Below are 20,302 nucleotides of genomic sequence, written 5' to 3'. Positions count from 1 at the left end.
TGAGGAGGAGACTGGTCAGATCTCTGGGCTGGTAGCACACAATGATATGATGTGAGGAGGAGACTGGTCAGATCTCTGGGCTGGTAGCACACAATGATATGATGTGAGGAGGAGACTGGTCAGATCTCTATGCTGGTAGCACACAATGAAATGATGTGAGGAGGAGACTGGTCAGATCTCTATGCTGGTGGAACACAATGATATGATGTGAGAGGAGACTGGTCAGATCTCTGGGCTGGTAGCACACAATGATATGATGTGAGGAGGAGACTGGTCAGATCTCTATGCTGGTAGCACACAATGAAATGATGTGAGGAGGAGACTGGTCATATCTTTGGGCTGGTAGCATACAATGATATGATGTGAGGAGGAGACTGGTCAGATCTCTGGGCTGGTAGCGCACAATGATATGATGTGAGGAGGAGACTGGTCAGATCTCTGGGCTGGTAGCACACAATGATATGATGTGAGGAGGAGACTGGTCAGATCTCTGGGCTGGTAGCACACAATGATATGATGTGAGGAGGAGACTGGTCAGATCTCTGGGCTGGTAGCATACAATGATATGATGTGAGGAGGAAACTGGTCAGATCTCTGGGCTGGTAGCGCACAATGATATGATGATAGGAGGAGACTGGTCAGATCTCTGGGCTGGTAGCACACAATGATATGATGTGAGGAGGAGTCTGGTCAGATCTCTGGGCTGGTAGCGCACCGCGATATGATGTGAGGAGGAGACTGGTCAGATCTCTATGCTGGTAGCACACAATGAAATGATGTGAGGAGGAGACTGGTCAGATCTCTGGGCTGGTAGCACACAATAATATGATGTGAGGAGGAGACTGGTCAGATCTCTATGCTGGTAGCACACAATGATATGATGTGAGGAGGAGACTGGTCAGATCTCTATGCTGGTGGAACACAATGATATGATGTGAGAGGAGACTGGTCAGATCTCTGGGCTGGTAGCACACAATGATATGATGTGAGGAGAAAACTGGTCAGATCTCTGGGCTGGTATCACACAATGATATGATGTGAGGAGGAGACTGGTCAGATCTCTATGCTGGTAGCACACAATGAAATGATGTGAGGAGGAGACTGGTCAGATCTCTGGGCAGGTAGCACACAATGATATGATGTGAGGAGGAGACTGGTCAGATCTCTATGCTGGCAGCACACAATGATATGATATGAGGAAGAGACTGGTCAGATCTCTATGCTGGTAGCACACAATGATATGATGTGAGGAGGAGACTGGTCAGATCTCTGGGCTGGTAGCACACAATGATATGATGTGAGGAGGAGACTGGTCAGATCTCTATGCTGGTAGCACACAATGATATGATGTGAGGAGGAGACTGGTCAGATCTCTATGCTGGTGGAACACAATGATATGATGTGAGAGGAGACTGGTCAGATCTCTGGGCTGGTAGCACACAATGATATGATGTGAGGAGGAGACTGGTCAGATCTCTGGGCTGGTAGCACACAATGATATGATGTGAGGAGGAGATTGGTCAGATCTCTGGGCTGGTAGCACACAATGATATGATGTGAGGAGGAAACTGGTCAGATCTCTGGGCTGGTATCACACAATGATATGATGTGAGGAGGAGACTGGTCAGATCTCTATGCTGGTAGCACACAATGAAATGATGTGAGGAGGAGACTGGTCATATCTCTGGGCTGGTAGCATACAATGATATGATGTGAGGAGGAGACTGGTCAGATCTGTGGGCTGGTAGCATACAATGATATGATGTGAGGAGGAGACTGGTCAGATCTCTGGGCTGGTAGCGCACAATGATATGATGTGAGGAGGAGACTGGTCAGATCTCTGGGCTGGTAGCACACAATGATATGATGTGAGGAGGAGACTGGTCAGATCTCTGGGCTGGTAGCACACAATGATATGATGTGAGGAGAAGACTGGTCAGATCTCTATGCTGGTAGCACACAATGAAATGATGTGAGGAGGAGACTGGTCAGATCTCTATGCTGGTGGAACACAATGATATGATGTGAGAGGAGACTGGTCAGATCTCTGGGCTGGTAGCACACAATGATATGATGTGAGGAGGAAACTGGTCAGATCTCTGGGCTGGTATCACACAATGATATGATGTGAGGAGGAGACTGGTCAGATCTCTATGCTGGTAGCACACAATGAAATGATGTGAGGAGGAGACTGGTCAGATCTCTGGGCTGGTAGCATACAATGATATGATGTGAGGAGGAGACTGGTCAGATCTCTGGGCTGGTAGCGCACAATGATATGATGTGAGGTGGAGACTGGTCAGATCTCTGGGCTGGTAGCACACAATGATATGATGTGAGGAGGAGACTGGTCAGATCTCTGGGCTGGTAGCACACCGCGATATGATGTGAGGAGGAGACTGGTCAGATCTCTATGCTGGTAGCACACAATGAAATGATGTGAGGAGGAGACTGGTCAGATCTCTGGGCTGGTAGCACACAATGATATGATGTGAGGAGGAGACTGGTCAGATCTCTATGCTGGTAGCACACAATGATATGATGTGAGGAGGAGACTGGTCAGATCTCTATGCTGGTGGAACACAATGATATGATGTGAGAGGAGACTGGTCAGATCTCTGGGCTGGTAGCACACAATGATATGATGTGAGGAGGAGACTGGTCAGATCTCTGGGCTGGTATCACACAATGATATGATGTGAGGAGGAGACTGGTCAGATCTCTATGCTGGTAGCACACAATGAAATGATGTGAGGAGGAGACTGGTCAGATCTCTGGGCTGGTAGCATACAATGATATGATGTGAGGAGGAGACTGGTCAGATCTCTGGGCTGGTAGCGCACAATGATATGATGTGAGGTGGAGACTGGTCAGATCTCTGGGCTGGTAGCACACAATGATATGATGTGAGGAGGAGACTGGTCAGATCTCTGGGCTGGTAGCGCACCGCAATATGATGTGAGGAGGAGACTGGTCAGATCTCTATGCTGGTAGCACACAATGAAATGATGTGAGGAGGAGACTGGTCAGATCTCTGGGCTGGTAGCACACAATGATATGATGTGAGGAGGAGACTGGTCAGATCTCTATGCTGGTAGCACACAATGATATGATGTGAGGAGGAGACTGGTCAGATCTCTATGCTGGTGGAACACAATGATATGATGTGAGAGGAGACTGGTCAGATCTCTGGGCTGGTATCACACAATGATATGATGTGAGGAGAAAACTGGTCAGATCTCTGGGCTGGTATCACACAATGATATGATGTGAGGAGGAGACTGGTCAGATCGCTGGGCTGGTAGCACACAATGATATGATGTGAGGAGAAGACTGGTCAGATCTCTGGGCTGGTAGCGCACAATGATATGATGTGAGGAGGAGACTGGTCAGATCTCTGGGCTGGTAGCACACAATGATATGATGTGAGGAGTAGACTGGTCAGATCTCTGGGTTGGTAGCGCACCGCGATATGATGTGAGGAGGAGACTGGTCAGATCTCTATGCTGGTAGCACACAATGATATGATGTGAGGAGGAGACTGGTCAGATCTCTATGCTGGTAGCACACAATGATATGATGTGAGGAGGAGACTGGTCAGATCTCTATGCTGGTGGAACACAATGATATGATGTGAGAGGAGACTGGTCAGATCTCTGGGCTGGTAGCACACAATGATATGATGTGAGGAGAAAACTGGTCAGATCTCTGGGCTGGTATCACACAATGATATGATGTGAGGAGGAGACTGGTCAGATCTCTATGCTGGTAGCACACAATGAAATGATGTGAGGAGGAGACTGGTCAGATCTCTGGGCTGGTAGCACACAATGATATGATGTGAGGAGGAGACTGGTCAGATCTCTATGCTGGCAGCACACAATGATATGATGTGAGGAAGAGACTGGTCAGATCTCTATGCTGGTAGCACACAATGATATGATGTGAGGAGGAGACTGGTCAGATCTCTATGCTGGTAGCACACAATAATATGATGTGAGGAGGAGACTGGTCAGATCTCTGGGCTGGTAGCACACAATGATATGATGTGAGAAGGAGACTGGTCAGATCTCTATGCTGGTAGCACACAATGAAATGATGTGAGGAGGAGACTGGTCAGATCTCTATGCTGGTGGAACACAATGATATGATGTGAGAGGAGACTGGTCAGATCTCTGGGCTGGTAGCACACAATGATATGATGTGAGGAGGAGACTGGTCAGATGTCTGGGCTGGTAGCACACAATGATATGATGTGAGGAGGAGACTGGTCAGATCTCTGGGCTGGTAGCACACAATGATATGATGTGAGGAGGAGACTGGTCAGATCTCTGGGCTGGTAGCACACAATGATATGATGTGAGGAGGAGACTGGTCAGATCTCTATGCTGGTAGCACACAATGAAATGATGTGAGGAGGAGACTGGTCAGATCTCTATGCTGGTGGAACACAATGATATGATGTGAGAGGAGACTGGTCAGATCTCTGGGCTGGTAGCACACAATGATATGATGTGAGAAGGAAACTGGTCAGATCTCTGGGCTGGTATCACACAATGATATGATGTGAGGAGGAGACTGGTCAGATCTCTATGCTGGTAGCACACAATGAAATGATGTGAGGAGGAGACTGGTCATATCTCTGGGCTGGTAGCATACAATGATATGATGTGAGGAGGAGACTGGTCAGATCTCTGGGCTGGTAGCGCACAATGATATGATGTGAGGAGGAGACTGGTCAGATCTCTGGGCTGGTAGCACACAATGATATGATGTGAGGAGGAGACTGGTCAGATCTCTGGGCTGGTAGCACACAATGATATGATGTGAGGAGGAGACTGGTCAGATCTCTGGGCTGGTAGCATACAATGATATGATGTGAGGAGGAGACTGGTCAGATCTCTGGGCTGGTAGCGCACAATGATATGATGATAGGAGGAGACTGGTCAGATCTCTGGGCTGGTAGCACACAATGATATTATGTGAGGAGGAGTCTGGTCAGATCTCTGGGCTGGTAGCGCACCGCGATATGATGTGAGGAGGAGACTGGTCAGATCTCTATGCTGGTAGCACACAATGAAATGATGTGAGGAGGAGACTGGTCAGATCTCTGGGCTGGTAGCACACAATGATATGATGTGAGGGGGAGACTGGTCAGATCTCTATGCTGGTAGCACACAATGATATGATGTGAGGAGGAGACTGGTCAGATCTCTATGCTGGTGGAACACAATGATATGATGTGAGAGGAGACTGGTCAGATCTCGGGGCTGGTAGCACACAATGATATGATGTGAGGAGGAGACTGGTCAGATCTCTATGCTGGTAGCACACAATGAAATGATGTGAGGAGGAGACTGGTCAGATCTCTGGGCAGGTAGCACACAATGATATGATGTGAGGAGGAGACTGGTCAGATCTCTATGCTGGCAGCACACAATGATATGATGTGAGGAAGAGACTGGTCAGATCTCTATGCTGGTAGCACACAATGATATGATGTGAGGAGGAGACTGGTCAGATCTCTGGGCTGGTAGCACACAATGATATGATGTGAGGAGGAGACTGGTCAGATCTCTATGCTGGTAGCACACAATGATATGATGTGAGGAGGAGACTGGTCAGATCTCTATGCTGGTGGAACACAATGATATGATGTGAGAGGAGACTGGTCAGATCTCTGGGCTGGTAGCACACAATGATATGATGTGAGGAGGAGACTGGTCAGATCTCTGGGCTGGTAGCACACAATGATATGATGTGAGGAGGAGATTGGTCAGATCTCTGGGCTGGTAGCACACAATGATATGATGTGAGGAGGAGACTGGTCAGATCTCTGGGCTGGTAGCACACAATGATATGATGTGAGGAGGAGACTGGTCAGATCTCTATGCTGGTAGCACACAATGAAATGATGTGAGGAGGAGACTGGTCAGATCTCTATGCTGGTGGAACACAATGATATGATGTGAGAGGAGACTGGTCAGATCTCTGGGCTGGTAGCACACAATGATATGATGTGAGGAGGAAACTGGTCAGATCTCTGGGCTGGTATCACACAATGATATGATGTGAGGAGGAGACTGGTCAGATCTCTATGCTGGTAGCACACAATGAAATGATGTGAGAAGGATACTGGTCAGATCTCTGGGCTGGTAGCATACAATGATATGATGTGAGGAGGAGACTGGTCAGATCTCTGGGCTGGTAGCGCACAATGATATGATGTGAGGAGGAGACTGGTCAGATCTCTGGGCTGGTAGCACACAATGATATGATGTGAGGAGGAGACTGGTCAGATCTCTGGGCTGGTAGCACACAATGATATGATGTGAGGAGGAGACTGGTCAGATCTCTATGCTGGTAGCACACAATGAAATGATGTGAGGAGGAGACTGGTCAGATCTCTATGCTGGTGGAACACAATGATATGATGTGAGAGGAGACTGGTCAGATCTCTGGGCTGGTAGCACACAATGATATGATGTGAGGAGGAAACTGGTCAGATCTCTGGGCTGGTATCACACAATGATATGATGTGAGGAGGAGACTGGTCAGATCTCTATGCTGGTAGCACACAATGAAATGATGTGAGGAGGAGACTGGTCAGATCTCTGGGCTGGTAGCATACAATGATATGATGTGAGGAGGAGACTGGTCAGATCTCTGGGCTGGTAGCGCACAATGATATGATGTGAGGTGGAGACTGGTCAGATCTCTGGGCTGGTAGCACACAATGATATGATGTGAGGAGGAGACTGGTCAGATCTCTGGGCTGGTAGCGCACCGCGATATGGTGTGAGGAGGAGACTGGTCAGATCTCTATGCTGGTAGCACACAATGAAATGATGTGAGGAGGAGACTGGTCAGATCTCTGGGCTGGTAGCACACAATAATATGATGTGAGGAGGAGACTGGTCAGATCTCTATGCTGGTAGCACACAATGATATGATGTGAGGAGGAGACTGGTCAGATCTCTATGCTGGTGGAACACAATGATATGATGTGAGAGGAGACTGGTCAGATCTCTGGGCTGGTAGCACACAATGATATGATGTGAGGAGAAAACTGGTCAGATCTCTGGGCTGGTATCACACAATGATATGATGTGAGGAGGAGACTGGTCAGATCTCTATGCTGGTAGCACACAATGAAATGATGTGAAGAGGAGACTGGTCAGATCTCTGGGCAGGTAGCACACAATGATATGATGTGAGGAGGAGACTGGTCAGATCTCTATGCTGGCAGCACACAATGATATGATATGAGGAAGAGACTGGTCAGATCTCTATGCTGGTAGCACACAATGATATGATGTGAGGAGGAGACTGGTCAGATCTCTGGGCTGGTAGCACACAATGATATGATGTGAGGAGGAGACTGGTCAGATCTCTATGCTGGTAGCACACAATGATATGATGTGAGGAGGAGACTGGTCAGATCTCTATGCTGGTGGAACACAATGATATGATGTGAGAGGAGACTGGTCAGATCTCTGGGCTGGTAGCACACAATGATATGATGTGAGGAGGAGACTGGTCAGATCTCTGGGCTGGTAGCACACAATGATATGATGTGAGGAGGAGATTGGTCAGATCTCTGGGCTGGTAGCACACAATGATATGATGTGAGGAGGAAACTGGTCAGATCTCTGGGCTGGTATCACACAATGATATGATGTGAGGAGGAGACTGGTCAGATCTCTATGCTTGTAGCACACAATGAAATGATGTGAGGAGGAGACTGGTCATATCTCTGGGCTGGTAGCATACAATGATATGATGTGAGGAGGAGACTGGTCAGATCTCTGGGCTGGTAGCATACAATGATATGATGTGAGGAGGAGACTGGTCAGATCTCTGGGCTGGTAGCGCACAATGATATGATGTGAGGAGGAGACTGGTCAGATCTCTGGGCTGGTAGCACACAATGATATGATGTGAGGAGGAGACTGGTCAGATCTCTGGGCTGGTAGCACACAATGATATGATGTGAGGAGGAGACTGGTCAGATCTCTATGCTGGTAGCACACAATGAAATGATGTAAAGGAGGAGACTGGTCAGATCTCTATGCTGGTGGAACACAATGATATGATGTGAGAGGAGACTGGTCAGATCTCTGGGCTGGTAGCACACAATGATATGATGTGAGGAGGAAACTGGTCAGATCTCTGGGCTGGTATCACACAATGATATGATGTGAGGAGGAGACTGGTCAGATCTCTATGCTGGTAGCACACAATGAAATGATGTGAGGAGGAGACTGGTCAGATCTCTGGGCTGGTAGCATACAATGATATGATGTGAGGAGGAGACTGGTCAGATCTCTGGGCTGGTAGCGCACAATGATATGATGTGAGGTGGAGACTGGTCAGATCTCTGGGCTGGTAGCACACAATGATATGATGTGAGGAGGAGACTGGTCAGATCTCTGGGCTGGTAGCGCACCGCGATATGATGTGAGGAGGAGACTGGTCAGATCTCTATGCTGGTAGCACACAATGAAATGATGTGAGGAGGAGACTGGTCAGATCTCTGGGCTGGTAGCACACAATGATATGATGTGAGGAGGAGACTGGTCAGATCTCTATGCTGGTAGCACACAATGATATGATGTGAGGAGGAGACTGGTCAGATCTCTATGCTGGTGGAACACAATGATATGATGTGAGAGGAGACTGGTCAGATCTCTGGGCTGGTAGCACACAATGATATGATGTGAGGAGGAGACTGGTCAGATCTCTGGGCTGGTATCACACAATGATATGATGTGAGGAGGAGACTGGTCAGATCTCTATGCTGGTAGCACACAATGAAATGATGTGAGGAGGAGACTGGTCAGATCTCTGGGCTGGTAGCATACAATGATATGATGTGAGGAGGAGACTGGTCAGATCTCTGGGCTGGTAGCGCACAATGATATGATGTGAGGTGGAGACTGGTCAGATCTCTGGGCTGGTAGCACACAATGATATGATGTGAGGAGGAGACTGGTCAGATCTCTATGCTGGTAGCACACAATGAAATGATGTGAGGAGGAGACTGGTCAGATCTCTGGGCTGGTAGCACACAATGATATGATGTGAGGAGGAGACTGGTCAGATCTCTATGCTGGTAGCACACAATGAAATGATGTGAGGAGGAGACTGGTCAGATCTCTGGGCTGGTAGCACACAATGATATGATGTGAGGAGGAGACTGGTCAGATCTCTATGCTGGTAGCACACAATGATATGATGTGAGGAGGAGACTGGTCAGATCTCTATGCTGGTGGAACACAATGATATGATGTGAGAGGAGACTGGTCAGATCTCTGGGCTGGTATCACACAATGATATGATGTGAGGAGAAAACTGGTCAGATCTCTGGGCTGGTATCACACAATGATATGATGTGAGGAGGAGACTGGTCAGATCGCTGGGCTGGTAGCACACAATGATATGATGTGAGGAGAAGACTGGTCAGATCTCTGGGCTGGTAGCGCACAATGATATGATGTGAGGAGGAGACTGGTCAGATCTCTGGGCTGGTAGCACACAATGATATGATGTGAGGAGTAGACTGGTCAGATCTCTGGGTTGGTAGCGCACCGCGATATGATGTGAGGAGGAGACTGGTCAGATCTCTATGCTGGTAGCACACAATGAAATGATGTGAGGAGGAGACTGGTCAGATCTCTATGCTGGTAGCACACAATGATATGATGTGAGGAGGAGACTGGTAAGATCTCTATGCTGGTGGAACACAATGATATGATGTGAGAGGAGACTGGTCAGATCTCTGGGCTGGTAGCACACAATGATATGATGTGAGGAGAAAACTGGTCAGATCTCTGGGCTGGTATCACACAATGATATGATGTGAGGAGGAGACTGGTCAGATCTCTATGCTGGTAGCACACAATGAAATGATGTGAGGAGGAGACTGGTCAGATCTCTAGGCTGGTAGCACACAATGATATGATGTGAGGAGGAGACTGGTCAGATCTCTATGCTGGCAGCACACAATGATATGATGTGAGGAAGAGACTGGTCAGATCTCTATGCTGGTAGCACACAATGATATGATGTGAGGAGGAGACTGGTCAGATCTCTATGCTGGTAGCACACAATAATATGATGTGAGGAGGAGACTGGTCAGATCTCTGGGCTGGTAGCACACAATGATATGATGTGAGAAGGAGACTGGTCAGATCTCTATGCTGGTAGCACACAATGAAATGATGTGAGGAGGAGACTGGTCAGATCTCTATGCTGGTGGAACACAATGATATGATGTGAGAGGAGACTGGTCAGATCTCTGGGCTGGTAGCACACAATGATATGATGTGAGGAGGAGACTGGTCAGATGTCTGGGCTGGTAGCACACAATGATATGATGTGAGGAGGAGACTGGTCAGATCTCTGGGCTGGTAGCACACAATGATATGATGTGAGGAGGAGACTGGTCAGATCTCTGGGCTGGTAGCACACAATGATATGATGTGAGGAGGAGACTGGTCAGATCTCTATGCTGGTAGCACACAATGAAATGATGTGAGGAGGAGACTGGTCAGATCTCTATGCTGGTGGAACACAATGATATGATGTGAGAGGAGACTGGTCAGATCTCTGGGCTGGTAGCACACAATGATATGATGTGAGAAGGAAACTGGTCAGATCTCTGGGCTGGTATCACACAATGATATGATGTGAGGAGGAGACTGGTCAGATCTCTATGCTGGTAGCACACAATGAAATGATGTGAGGAGGAGACTGGTCATATCTCTGGGCTGGTAGCATACAATGATATGATGTGAGGAGGAGACTGGTCAGATCTCTGGGCTGGTAGCGCACAATGATATGATGTGAGGAGGAGACTGGTCAGATCTCTGGGCTGGTAGCACACAATGATATGATGTGAGGAGGAGACTGGTCAGATCTCTGGGCTGGTAGCACACAATGATATGATGTGAGGAGGAGACTGGTCAGATCTCTGGGCTGGTAGCATACAATGATATGATGTGAGGAGGAGACTGGTCAGATCTCTGGGCTGGTAGCGCACAATGATATGATGATAGGAGGAGACTGGTCAGATCTCTGGGCTGGTAGCACACAATGATATGATGTGAGGAGGAGTCTGGTCAGATCTCTGGGCTGGTAGCGCACCGCGATATGATGTGAGGAGGAGACTGGTCAGATCTCTATGCTGGTAGCACACAATGAAATGATGTGAGGAGGAGACTGGTCAGATCTCTGGGCTGGTAGCACACAATGATATGATGTGAGGGGGAGACTGGTCAGATCTCTATGCTGGTAGCACACAATGATATGATGTGAGGAGGAGACTGGTCAGATCTCTATGCTGGTGGAACACAATGATATGATGTGAGAGGAGACTGGTCAGATCTCGGGGCTGGTAGCACACAATGATATGATGTGAGGAGGAGACTGGTCAGATCTCTATGCTGGTAGTACACAATGAAATGATGTGAGGAGGAGACTGGTCAGATCTCTGGGCAGGTAGCACACAATGATATGATGTGAGGAGGAGACTGGTCAGATCTCTATGCTGGCAGCACACAATGATATGATGTGAGGAAGAGACTGGTCAGATCTCTATGCTGGTAGCACACAATGATATGATGTGAGGAGGAGACTGGTCAGATCTCTGGGCTGGTAGCACACAATGATATGATGTGAGGAGAAGACTGGTCAGATCTCTATGCTGGTAGCACACAATGAAATGATGTGAGGAGGAGACTGGTCAGATCTCTGGGCTGGTAGCACACAATGATATGATGTGAGGAGGAGACTGGTCAGATCTCTGGGCTGGTAGCACACAATGATATGATGTGAGGAGGAGACTGGTCAGATCTCTATGCTGGTAGCACACAATGAAATGATGTGAGGAGGAGACTGGTCAGATCTCTATGCTGGTGGAACACAATGATATGATGTGAGAGGAGACTGGTCAGATCTCTGGGCTGGTAGCACACAATGATATGATGTGAGAAGGAAACTGGTCAGATCTCTGGGCTGGTATCACACAATGATATGATGTGAGGAGGAGACTGGTCAGATCTCTATGCTGGTAGCACACAATGAAATGATGTGAGGAGGAGACTGGTCATATCTCTGGGCTGGTAGCATACAATGATATGATGTGAGGAGGAGACTGGTCAGATCTCTGGGCTGGTAGCGCACAATGATATGATGTGAGGAGGAGACTGGTCAGATCTCTGGGCTGGTAGCACACAATGATATGATGTGAGGAGGAGACTGGTCAGATCTCTGGGCTGGTAGCACACAATGATATGATGTGAGGAGGAGACTGGTCAGATCTCTGGGCTGGTAGCATACAATGATATGATGTGAGGAGGAGACTGGTCAGATCTCTGGGCTGGTAGCGCACAATGATATGATGATAGGAGGAGACTGGTCAGATCTCTGGGCTGGTAGCACACAATGATATGATGTGAGGAGGAGTCTGGTCAGATCTCTGGGCTGGTAGCGCACCGCGATATGATGTGAGGAGGAGACTGGTCAGATCTCTATGCTGGTAGCACACAATGAAATGATGTGAGGAGGAGACTGGTCAGATCTCTGGGCTGGTAGCACACAATGATATGATGTGAGGGGGAGACTGGTCAGATCTCTATGCTGGTAGCACACAATGATATGATGTGAGGAGGAGACTGGTCAGATCTCTATGCTGGTGGAACACAATGATATGATGTGAGAGGAGACTGGTCAGATCTCGGGGCTGGTAGCACACAATGATATGATGTGAGGAGGAGACTGGTCAGATCTCTATGCTGGTAGCACACAATGAAATGATGTGAGGAGGAGACTGGTCAGATCTCTGGGCAGGTAGCACACAATGATATGATGTGAGGAGGAGACTGGTCAGATCTCTATGCTGGCAGCACACAATGATATGATGTGAGGAAGAGACTGGTCAGATCTCTATGCTGGTAGCACACAATGATATGATGTGAGGAGGAGACTGGTCAGATCTCTGGGCTGGTAGCACACAATGATATGATGTGAGGAGGAGACTGGTCAGATCTCTATGCTGGTAGCACACAATGATATGATGTGAGGAGGAGACTGGTCAGATCTCTATGCTGGTGGAACACAATGATATGATGTGAGAGGAGACTGGTCAGATCTCTGGGCTGGTAGCACACAATGATATGATGTGAGGAGGAGACTGGTCAGATCTCTGGGCTGGTAGCACACAATGATATGATGTGAGGAGGAGATTGGTCAGATCTCTGGGCTGGTAGCACACAATGATATGATGTGAGGAGGAGACTGGTCAGATCTCTGGGCTGGTAGCACACAATGATATGATGTGAGGAGGAGACTGGTCAGATCTCTGGGCTGGTAGCACACAATGATATGATGTGAGGAGGAGACTGGTCAGATCTCTATGCTGGTAGCACACAATGAAATGATGTGAGGAGGAGACTGGTCAGATCTCTATGCTGGTGGAACACAATGATATGATGTGAGAGGAGACTGGTCAGATCTCTGGGCTGGTAGCACACAATGATATGATGTGAGGAGGAAACTGGTCAGATCTCTGGGCTGGTATCACACAATGATATGATGTGAGGAGGAGACTGGTCAGATCTCTATGCTGGTAGCACACAATGAAATGATGTGAGAAGGATACTGGTCAGATCTCTGGGCTGGTAGCATACAATGATATGATGTGAGGAGGAGACTGGTCAGATCTCTGGGCTGGTAGCGCACAATGATATGATGTGAGGAGGAGACTGGTCAGATCTCTGGGCTGGTAGCACACAATGATATGATGTGAGGAGGAGACTGGTCAGATCTCTGGGCTGGTAGCACACAATGATATGATGTGAGGAGGAGACTGGTCAGATCTCTATGCTGGTAGCACACAATGAAATGATGTGAGGAGGAGACTGGTCAGATCTCTATGCTGGTGGAACACAATGATATGATGTGAGAGGAGACTGGTCAGATCTCTGGGCTGGTAGCACACAATGATATGATGTGAGGAGGAAACTGGTCAGATCTCTGGGCTGGTATCACACAATGATATGATGTGAGGAGGAGACTGGTCAGATCTCTATGCTGGTAGCACACAATGAAATGATGTGAGGAGGAGACTGGTCAGATCTCTGGGCTGGTAGCATACAATGATATGATGTGAGGAGGAGACTGGTCAGATCTCTGGGCTGGTAGCGCACAATGATATGATGTGAGGTGGAGACTGGTCAGATCTCTGGGCTGGTAGCACACAATGATATGATGTGAGGAGGAGACTGGTCAGATCTCTGGGCTGGTAGCGCACCGCGATATGATGTGAGGAGGAGACTGGTCAGATCTCTATGCTGGTAGCACACAATGAAATGATGTGAGGAGGAGACTGGTCAGATCTCTGGGCTGGTAGCACACAATGATATGATGTGAGGAGGAGACTGGTCAGATCTCTATGCTGGTAGCACACAATGATATGATGTGAGGAGGAGACTGGTCAGATCTCTATGCTGGTGGAACACAATGATATGATGTGAGAGGAGACTGGTCAGATCTCTGGGCTGGTAGCACACAATGATATGATGTGAGGAGAAAACTGGTCAGATCTCTGGGCTGGTATCACACAATGATATGATGTGAGGAGGAGACTGGTCAGATCGCTGGGCTGGTAGCACACAATGATATGATGTGAGGAGAAGACTGGTCAGATCTCTGGGCTGGTAGCGCACAATGATATGATGTGAGGAGGAGACTGGTCAGATCTCTGGGCTGGTAGCACACAATGATATGATGTGAGGAGTAGACTGGTCAGATCTCTGGGTTGGTAGCGCACCGCGATATGATGTGAGGAGGAGACTGGTCAGATCTCTATGCTGGTAGCACACAATGAAATGATGTAAGGAGGAGACTGGTCAGATCTCTATGCTGGTAGCACACAATGATATGATGTGAGGAGGAGACTGGTCAGATCTCTATGCTGGTGGAACACAATGATATGATGTGAGAGGAGACTGGTCAGATCTCTGGGCTGGTAGCACACAATGATATGATGTGAGGAGAAAACTGGTCAGATCTCTGGGCTGGTATCACACAATGATATGATGTGAGGAGGAGACTGGTCAGATCTCTATGCTGGTAGCACACAATGAAATGATGTGAGGAGGAGACTGGTCAGATCTCTGGGCTGGTAGCACACAATGATATGATGTGAGGAGGAGACTGGTCAGATCTCTATGCTGGCAGCACACAATGATATGATGTGAGGAAGAGACTGGTCAGATCTCTATGCTGGTAGCACACAATGATATGATGTGAGGAGGAGACTGGTCAGATCTCTATGCTGGTAGCACACAATGATATGATGTGAGGAGGAGACTGGTCAGATCTCTATGCTGGTAGCACACAATGATATGATGTGAGGAGGAGACTGGTCAGATCTCTATGCTGGTGGAACACAATGATATGATGTGAGAGGAGACTGGTCAGATCTCTGGGCTGGTAGCACACAATGATATGATGTGAGGAGAAAACTGGTCAGATCTCTGGGCTGGTATCACACAATGATATGATGTGAGGAGGAGACTGGTCAGATCTCTATGCTGGTAGCACACAATGAAATGATGTGAGGAGGAGACTGGTCAGATCTCTGGGCTGGTAGCACACAATGATATGATGTGAGGAGGAGACTGGTCAGATCTCTATGCTGGCAGCACACAATGATATGATGTGAGGAAGAGACTGGTCAGATCTATATGCTGGTAGCACACAATGATATGATGTGAGGAGGAGACTGGTCAGATCTCTATGCTGGTAGCACACAATGATATGATGTGAGGAGGAGACTGGTCAGATCTCTATGCTGGTAGCACACAATGATATGATGTGAGGAGGAGACTGGTTAGATCTCTGGGCTGGTAGCACACAATGATATAATGTGAGGAGGAAACTGGTCAGATCTCTGGTCTGGTAGCACACAATGATATGATGTGAGGAGGAGACTGGTCAGATCGCTGGGCTGGTAGCACACAATGATATGATGTGAGGAGAAGACTGGTCAGATCTCTGGGCTGGTAGCGCACAATGATATGATGTGAGGAGGAGACTGGTCAGATCTCTGGGCTGGTAGCACACAATGATATGATGTGAGGAGTAGACTGGTCAGATCTCTGGGTTGGTAGCGCACCGCGATATGATGTGAGGAGGAGACTGGTCAGATCTCTATGCTGGTAGCACACAATGAAATGATGTGAGGAGGCTGGTCAGATCTCTGGGCTGGTAGCACACAATGATATGATGTGAGGAGGAGACTGGTCAGATCTGTATGCTGGCAGCACACAATGATATGATGTGAGGAAGAGACTGGTCAGATCTCTATGCTGGTAGCACACAATGATATGATGTGAGGAGGAGACTGGTCAGATCTCTATGCTGGTAGCACACAATGATATGATGTGAGGAGGAGACTGGTCAGATCTCTATGCTGGTAGCACACAATGATATGATGTGAGGAGGAGACTGGTCAGATCTCTGGGCTGGTAGCACACAATGATATGATGTGAGGAGGAAACTGGTCAGATCTCTGGGCTGGTAGCACACAATGATATGATGTGAGGAGGAGACTGGTCAGATCGCTGGGCTGGTAGCACACAATGATATGATGAGGAGAAGACTGGTCAGATCTCTGGGCTGGTAGCGCACAATGATATGATGTGAGGAGGAGACCGGTCAGATCTCTGGGCTGGTAGCACACAATGATATAATGTGACGAGGAGACTGGTCAGATCTCTGGGCTGGTAGCACACAATGATATGATGTGAGGAGGAGACTGGTCAGATCTCTGGGCTGGTAGCACACAATGATATGATGTGAGGAGGAGACTGGTCAGATCTCTGGGCTGGTAGCACACAATGATATGATGTGAGGAGAACAGGAGTCTAATAGGAGCTGATGGCTCCTTAATCCCCCACTGGACAGATTTTCCTCATTAGTTTTTACTGACAGAGGAGGGTGTAGAATAAATGATTTTTTTAGTGATTGAATAAGCAGAATATGTGACTCTTTTGTGTAATAAGTGTTTATTACTCACCTGTGCTGATATCTGTAGGGATTTCCTCCTCCTTACACTGCTGATCACCCGTCACATACGTCTCTTTCTTTCCCTCTGTAATTTCTATTTTAAAATCAGTCAGGACATCATCCTAAATAGTCCACAAAACAATAAAATATCATAATTAATAACATCTGATTTAATCATTTGAGATGAAACAGAAGAATATCAGTCTATAAAATCCGCAAAGCTTTTTTACACATCATATAATGAAGTCACTTTGGTATTTGGGGAGACCTTAAAATGTCATCTACCTGATACTCCTGTGAGATACTGTGATTGTTTTCGGTAATATCCTGTGAATAAGGACGAAGATATCTCTCTGGGGGAATTCTGTTATTGGATCCATCTGTAGGAAACACACAGTGACTGAGTACATTGCTTATATGTAATCAGATGATGTGTTTCTAGGTGGCCCTCAAAACTGCTCTCCACGTTACAATCAATGAAAGTCTCCTCTTACCCAGTGATGTGAGGATCCGGTGATTCTCCATCCTCACGTCCTCGTTCGGTCCTATTAAATTCTCCCACTCATCCTCCTGACACTTTATAGGAACCTGACATACACAATGACACAGTCGTCATCCAGAGACATCCCCTAATGTTACTGTATAATGTCCCATTCCCAGCAGTCACCTCTCTAGTCACCGGCTGAATGATCTTGTTAGTCAGTTCCAGGATCTTCTGGTCATTGTTTCCCTCACGTATCAGTAAATGAGGTTCAGGCACCGTGATGGGGTTCTGGGTCCTGCTCAATCCTCCTGACACACAGGGGCGGCTCCTGGGTGTCACACACTCACCAGGTCTCTTTATCACTGCTGTGTAATCCTGTGTATGGAGAGAGACATCAATAAAAAGGTAAATGAAGCTTTATGTATTTGTATTATTTTAGGGGTTAACTGTACAAAATATACAATAATGTTCAATACAATCCTTATCCTATATGTAACAGTTTCCTATATTCAGCACAGTAGAGTGTTTATAGCATTTGCCTCTCCTGCAGCTCTGGACATCTTCAGAGCACCCACCTGTGTCTTCTATCTACAACCGGCCCCCACGGATCTATCATCTGCTTTGTACAAATCAGTGCAAACAGTAAGATGAATACAGTGTGGGGTGTAGTAGACAGAGGACTCAGAACGGCCTATGGCAGATAGTAAGAGAGACAAGTGCTATGTACAGTCTAATAGTGCACATAGGAAACAGTTACAGTTAGGACAGGGGATGTATTTATAAAATAAGTCCTTCTTGTCTACTTTAAACATTTGTTATATTAAAGCACGTAATTTTATTATTGTTTTTTAGTATAAAACATTACAGCCTATAAACTGGCTACAAAATGTAACAAACTACAATTCCAACACAGTAAAATACCAAGTATACAACACATTAAAAGGATTTTGAGCATTGGATATGCAAATTATAAATCAGAACATACAAGCTGACAGACATACATATAGAACATGTCATTATTAATGTTCTATGCCCAACGCCATGTGTCATGGGTGCCCGCGGGGTCAATCATCCACACTTAACCTACTCATTGAAGCTAAAGCATAAGGAGGGTCAGTCTATCTGCTCCAGATATATCTGACATTCGGTATGGCTTTCCTGCTAGTGTATACAAATCTCTCGTGTCCTATTGTTTTGTTGACCAACTTAATCCAGGTTTGAATTTTCGGACAACCGGCTGCCAACCTGAACCCAGCGATGTAAACCGTGGTCATCATGAATGGATTCAGTATATATTGTTGTGTCTATTTGTCATATTTGTTAATTTTAACCCAAAGATGCATGTGGGCGGAGAATATAAAGGTATTGTCACACCTGTCTTATTGATGCACCTGATAACTTCTACACAGAAGTTTATAATTTTTGGACATTTTCGAAGGAGATTCCTAAATGACCCAGACACACAGTCACAATCCGGGCAATTGGTTTTATGACCTTTGTCAAATTTCTCCAATCTAACAGGAGAAAGATATATGTAAAATATACACCTGTATTTGCTGGTATTTCATCAATGTAGTGGAGTTACCAGGAACTGCTCAGGGTAATCCCCCAGCCTTCATCATCAAATTATACCTAAATCTGTCCCCCATTCCTCTCTCAGCTGCATTAGATCACTGGTATTCCATTCACTTAATAAATAGGAGTAACTGGATGAGCTGAGTCTGCTGGAACCAAGAGGTAGAAGTAGCTTTTAATGGGGGCGAAAAAAACCAAAATACTGTGGGCAATGCAAAATATCCCAACTTTTGTATCTGAGACAGTCTACTTGCTGCTTATTTATAGCTGGGCAAATGAGAAGACAGTCATGTCCCTGTTTTATTTATAGCAGTAAGAATGATGTCACTGTGACATTCCTAGAATCCCTCACCTCTCCAGTCATGTCCCCGTTTTATTTATAGCAGTAAGAATGATGTCACTGTGACATTCCCAGAATCCCTCACCTCTCCAGTCATATCCCTGTTTTATTTATAGCAGTAAGTATGATGTCACTGTGATATTCCCAGAATCCCTCACCTCTCCAGTCATGTCCCTGTTTTATTTATAGTAGTAAGAATGATGTCACTGTGATATTCCCAGAATCCCTCACCTCTCCAGTCATGTCCCTGTTTTATTTATAGTAGTAAGAATGATGTCACTGTGACACTCCCAGAATCCCTCACCTCTCCAGTCATGTCCCGGTTTTATATATAGCAGTAAGAATTATGTCACTGTAATATTCCCAGAATCCCTCACCTCTCCAGTCAGCAGGTAGATGATCTCCAGGGTGAGATTTAATATCCTCTCGCTCCTGTCCTTGTCCATCCTCAGGGAATCAGTGATTTACACAGATCGGGTTTCACCTTCAGATGACGTCTAGCAAAATATTCTCTGGTTCCTCACAGCTCAGTGGTCTAGGAATAAATATAATAATTATAATAAACATCACAGAATACACATGTAACCTATTAAATATGAAACCCTGAGGGTCTTGTGTACAGTTGGCTGTGCGGAAATTTGGGCGTAAAATACACATTTCCGTACTGCGCATGGACACGACAAATACATAAGTGTAAGTCCTATGTAGAGGTAGATGCATCGTACACTTACTGCCCTGTACACTTACAGAGGGGAAGGGAAGGGGCAGGTCAGACATAGGACAAGTACACTAAGGGCGTTTCATGTAATTTTTGCAGCATGTAGAGG

General features: G+C 46.8%; 3 protein-coding genes across 3 annotated transcripts in view; 1 reads left to right on the top strand and 2 right to left on the bottom strand.

Annotated features, from left to right (window-relative positions):
- The window catches only part of LOC142151019 (uncharacterized), a 570,528-nt gene that overhangs the window by 102,590 nt on the left and 447,636 nt on the right, over window positions 1-20,302 (bottom strand). The gene's annotated exons all lie outside the window — the stretch shown is intronic.
- The window catches only part of LOC142150997 (gastrula zinc finger protein XlCGF66.1-like), a 378,789-nt gene that overhangs the window by 140,261 nt on the left and 218,226 nt on the right, over window positions 1-20,302 (top strand). The gene's annotated exons all lie outside the window — the stretch shown is intronic.
- LOC142149620 (uncharacterized) overlaps window positions 1-20,302 on the bottom strand; it is a 63,205-nt gene that overhangs the window by 8,818 nt on the left and 34,085 nt on the right. The window contains exons 3-7 of the mRNA XM_075204943.1: window positions 19,853-20,010; window positions 17,744-17,935; window positions 17,571-17,664; window positions 17,362-17,456; window positions 17,087-17,198 (exon numbers count right to left, since the gene is read on the bottom strand). Coding sequence (XP_075061044.1) covers window positions 17,087-17,198; window positions 17,362-17,456; window positions 17,571-17,664; window positions 17,744-17,935; window positions 19,853-19,921 — 562 coding nt within the window. The 5' untranslated portion in view covers window positions 19,922-20,010. The remainder of the gene's footprint in view (window positions 1-17,086; window positions 17,199-17,361; window positions 17,457-17,570; window positions 17,665-17,743; window positions 17,936-19,852; window positions 20,011-20,302) is intronic.

This window comes from Mixophyes fleayi, chromosome 4, assembly GCF_038048845.1.
Source record: "Mixophyes fleayi isolate aMixFle1 chromosome 4, aMixFle1.hap1, whole genome shotgun sequence".
In the NCBI taxonomy this organism is placed as follows: domain Eukaryota; kingdom Metazoa; phylum Chordata; class Amphibia; order Anura; family Limnodynastidae; genus Mixophyes; species Mixophyes fleayi.
This window is presented reverse-complemented; position numbering and strand designations above follow the sequence as displayed.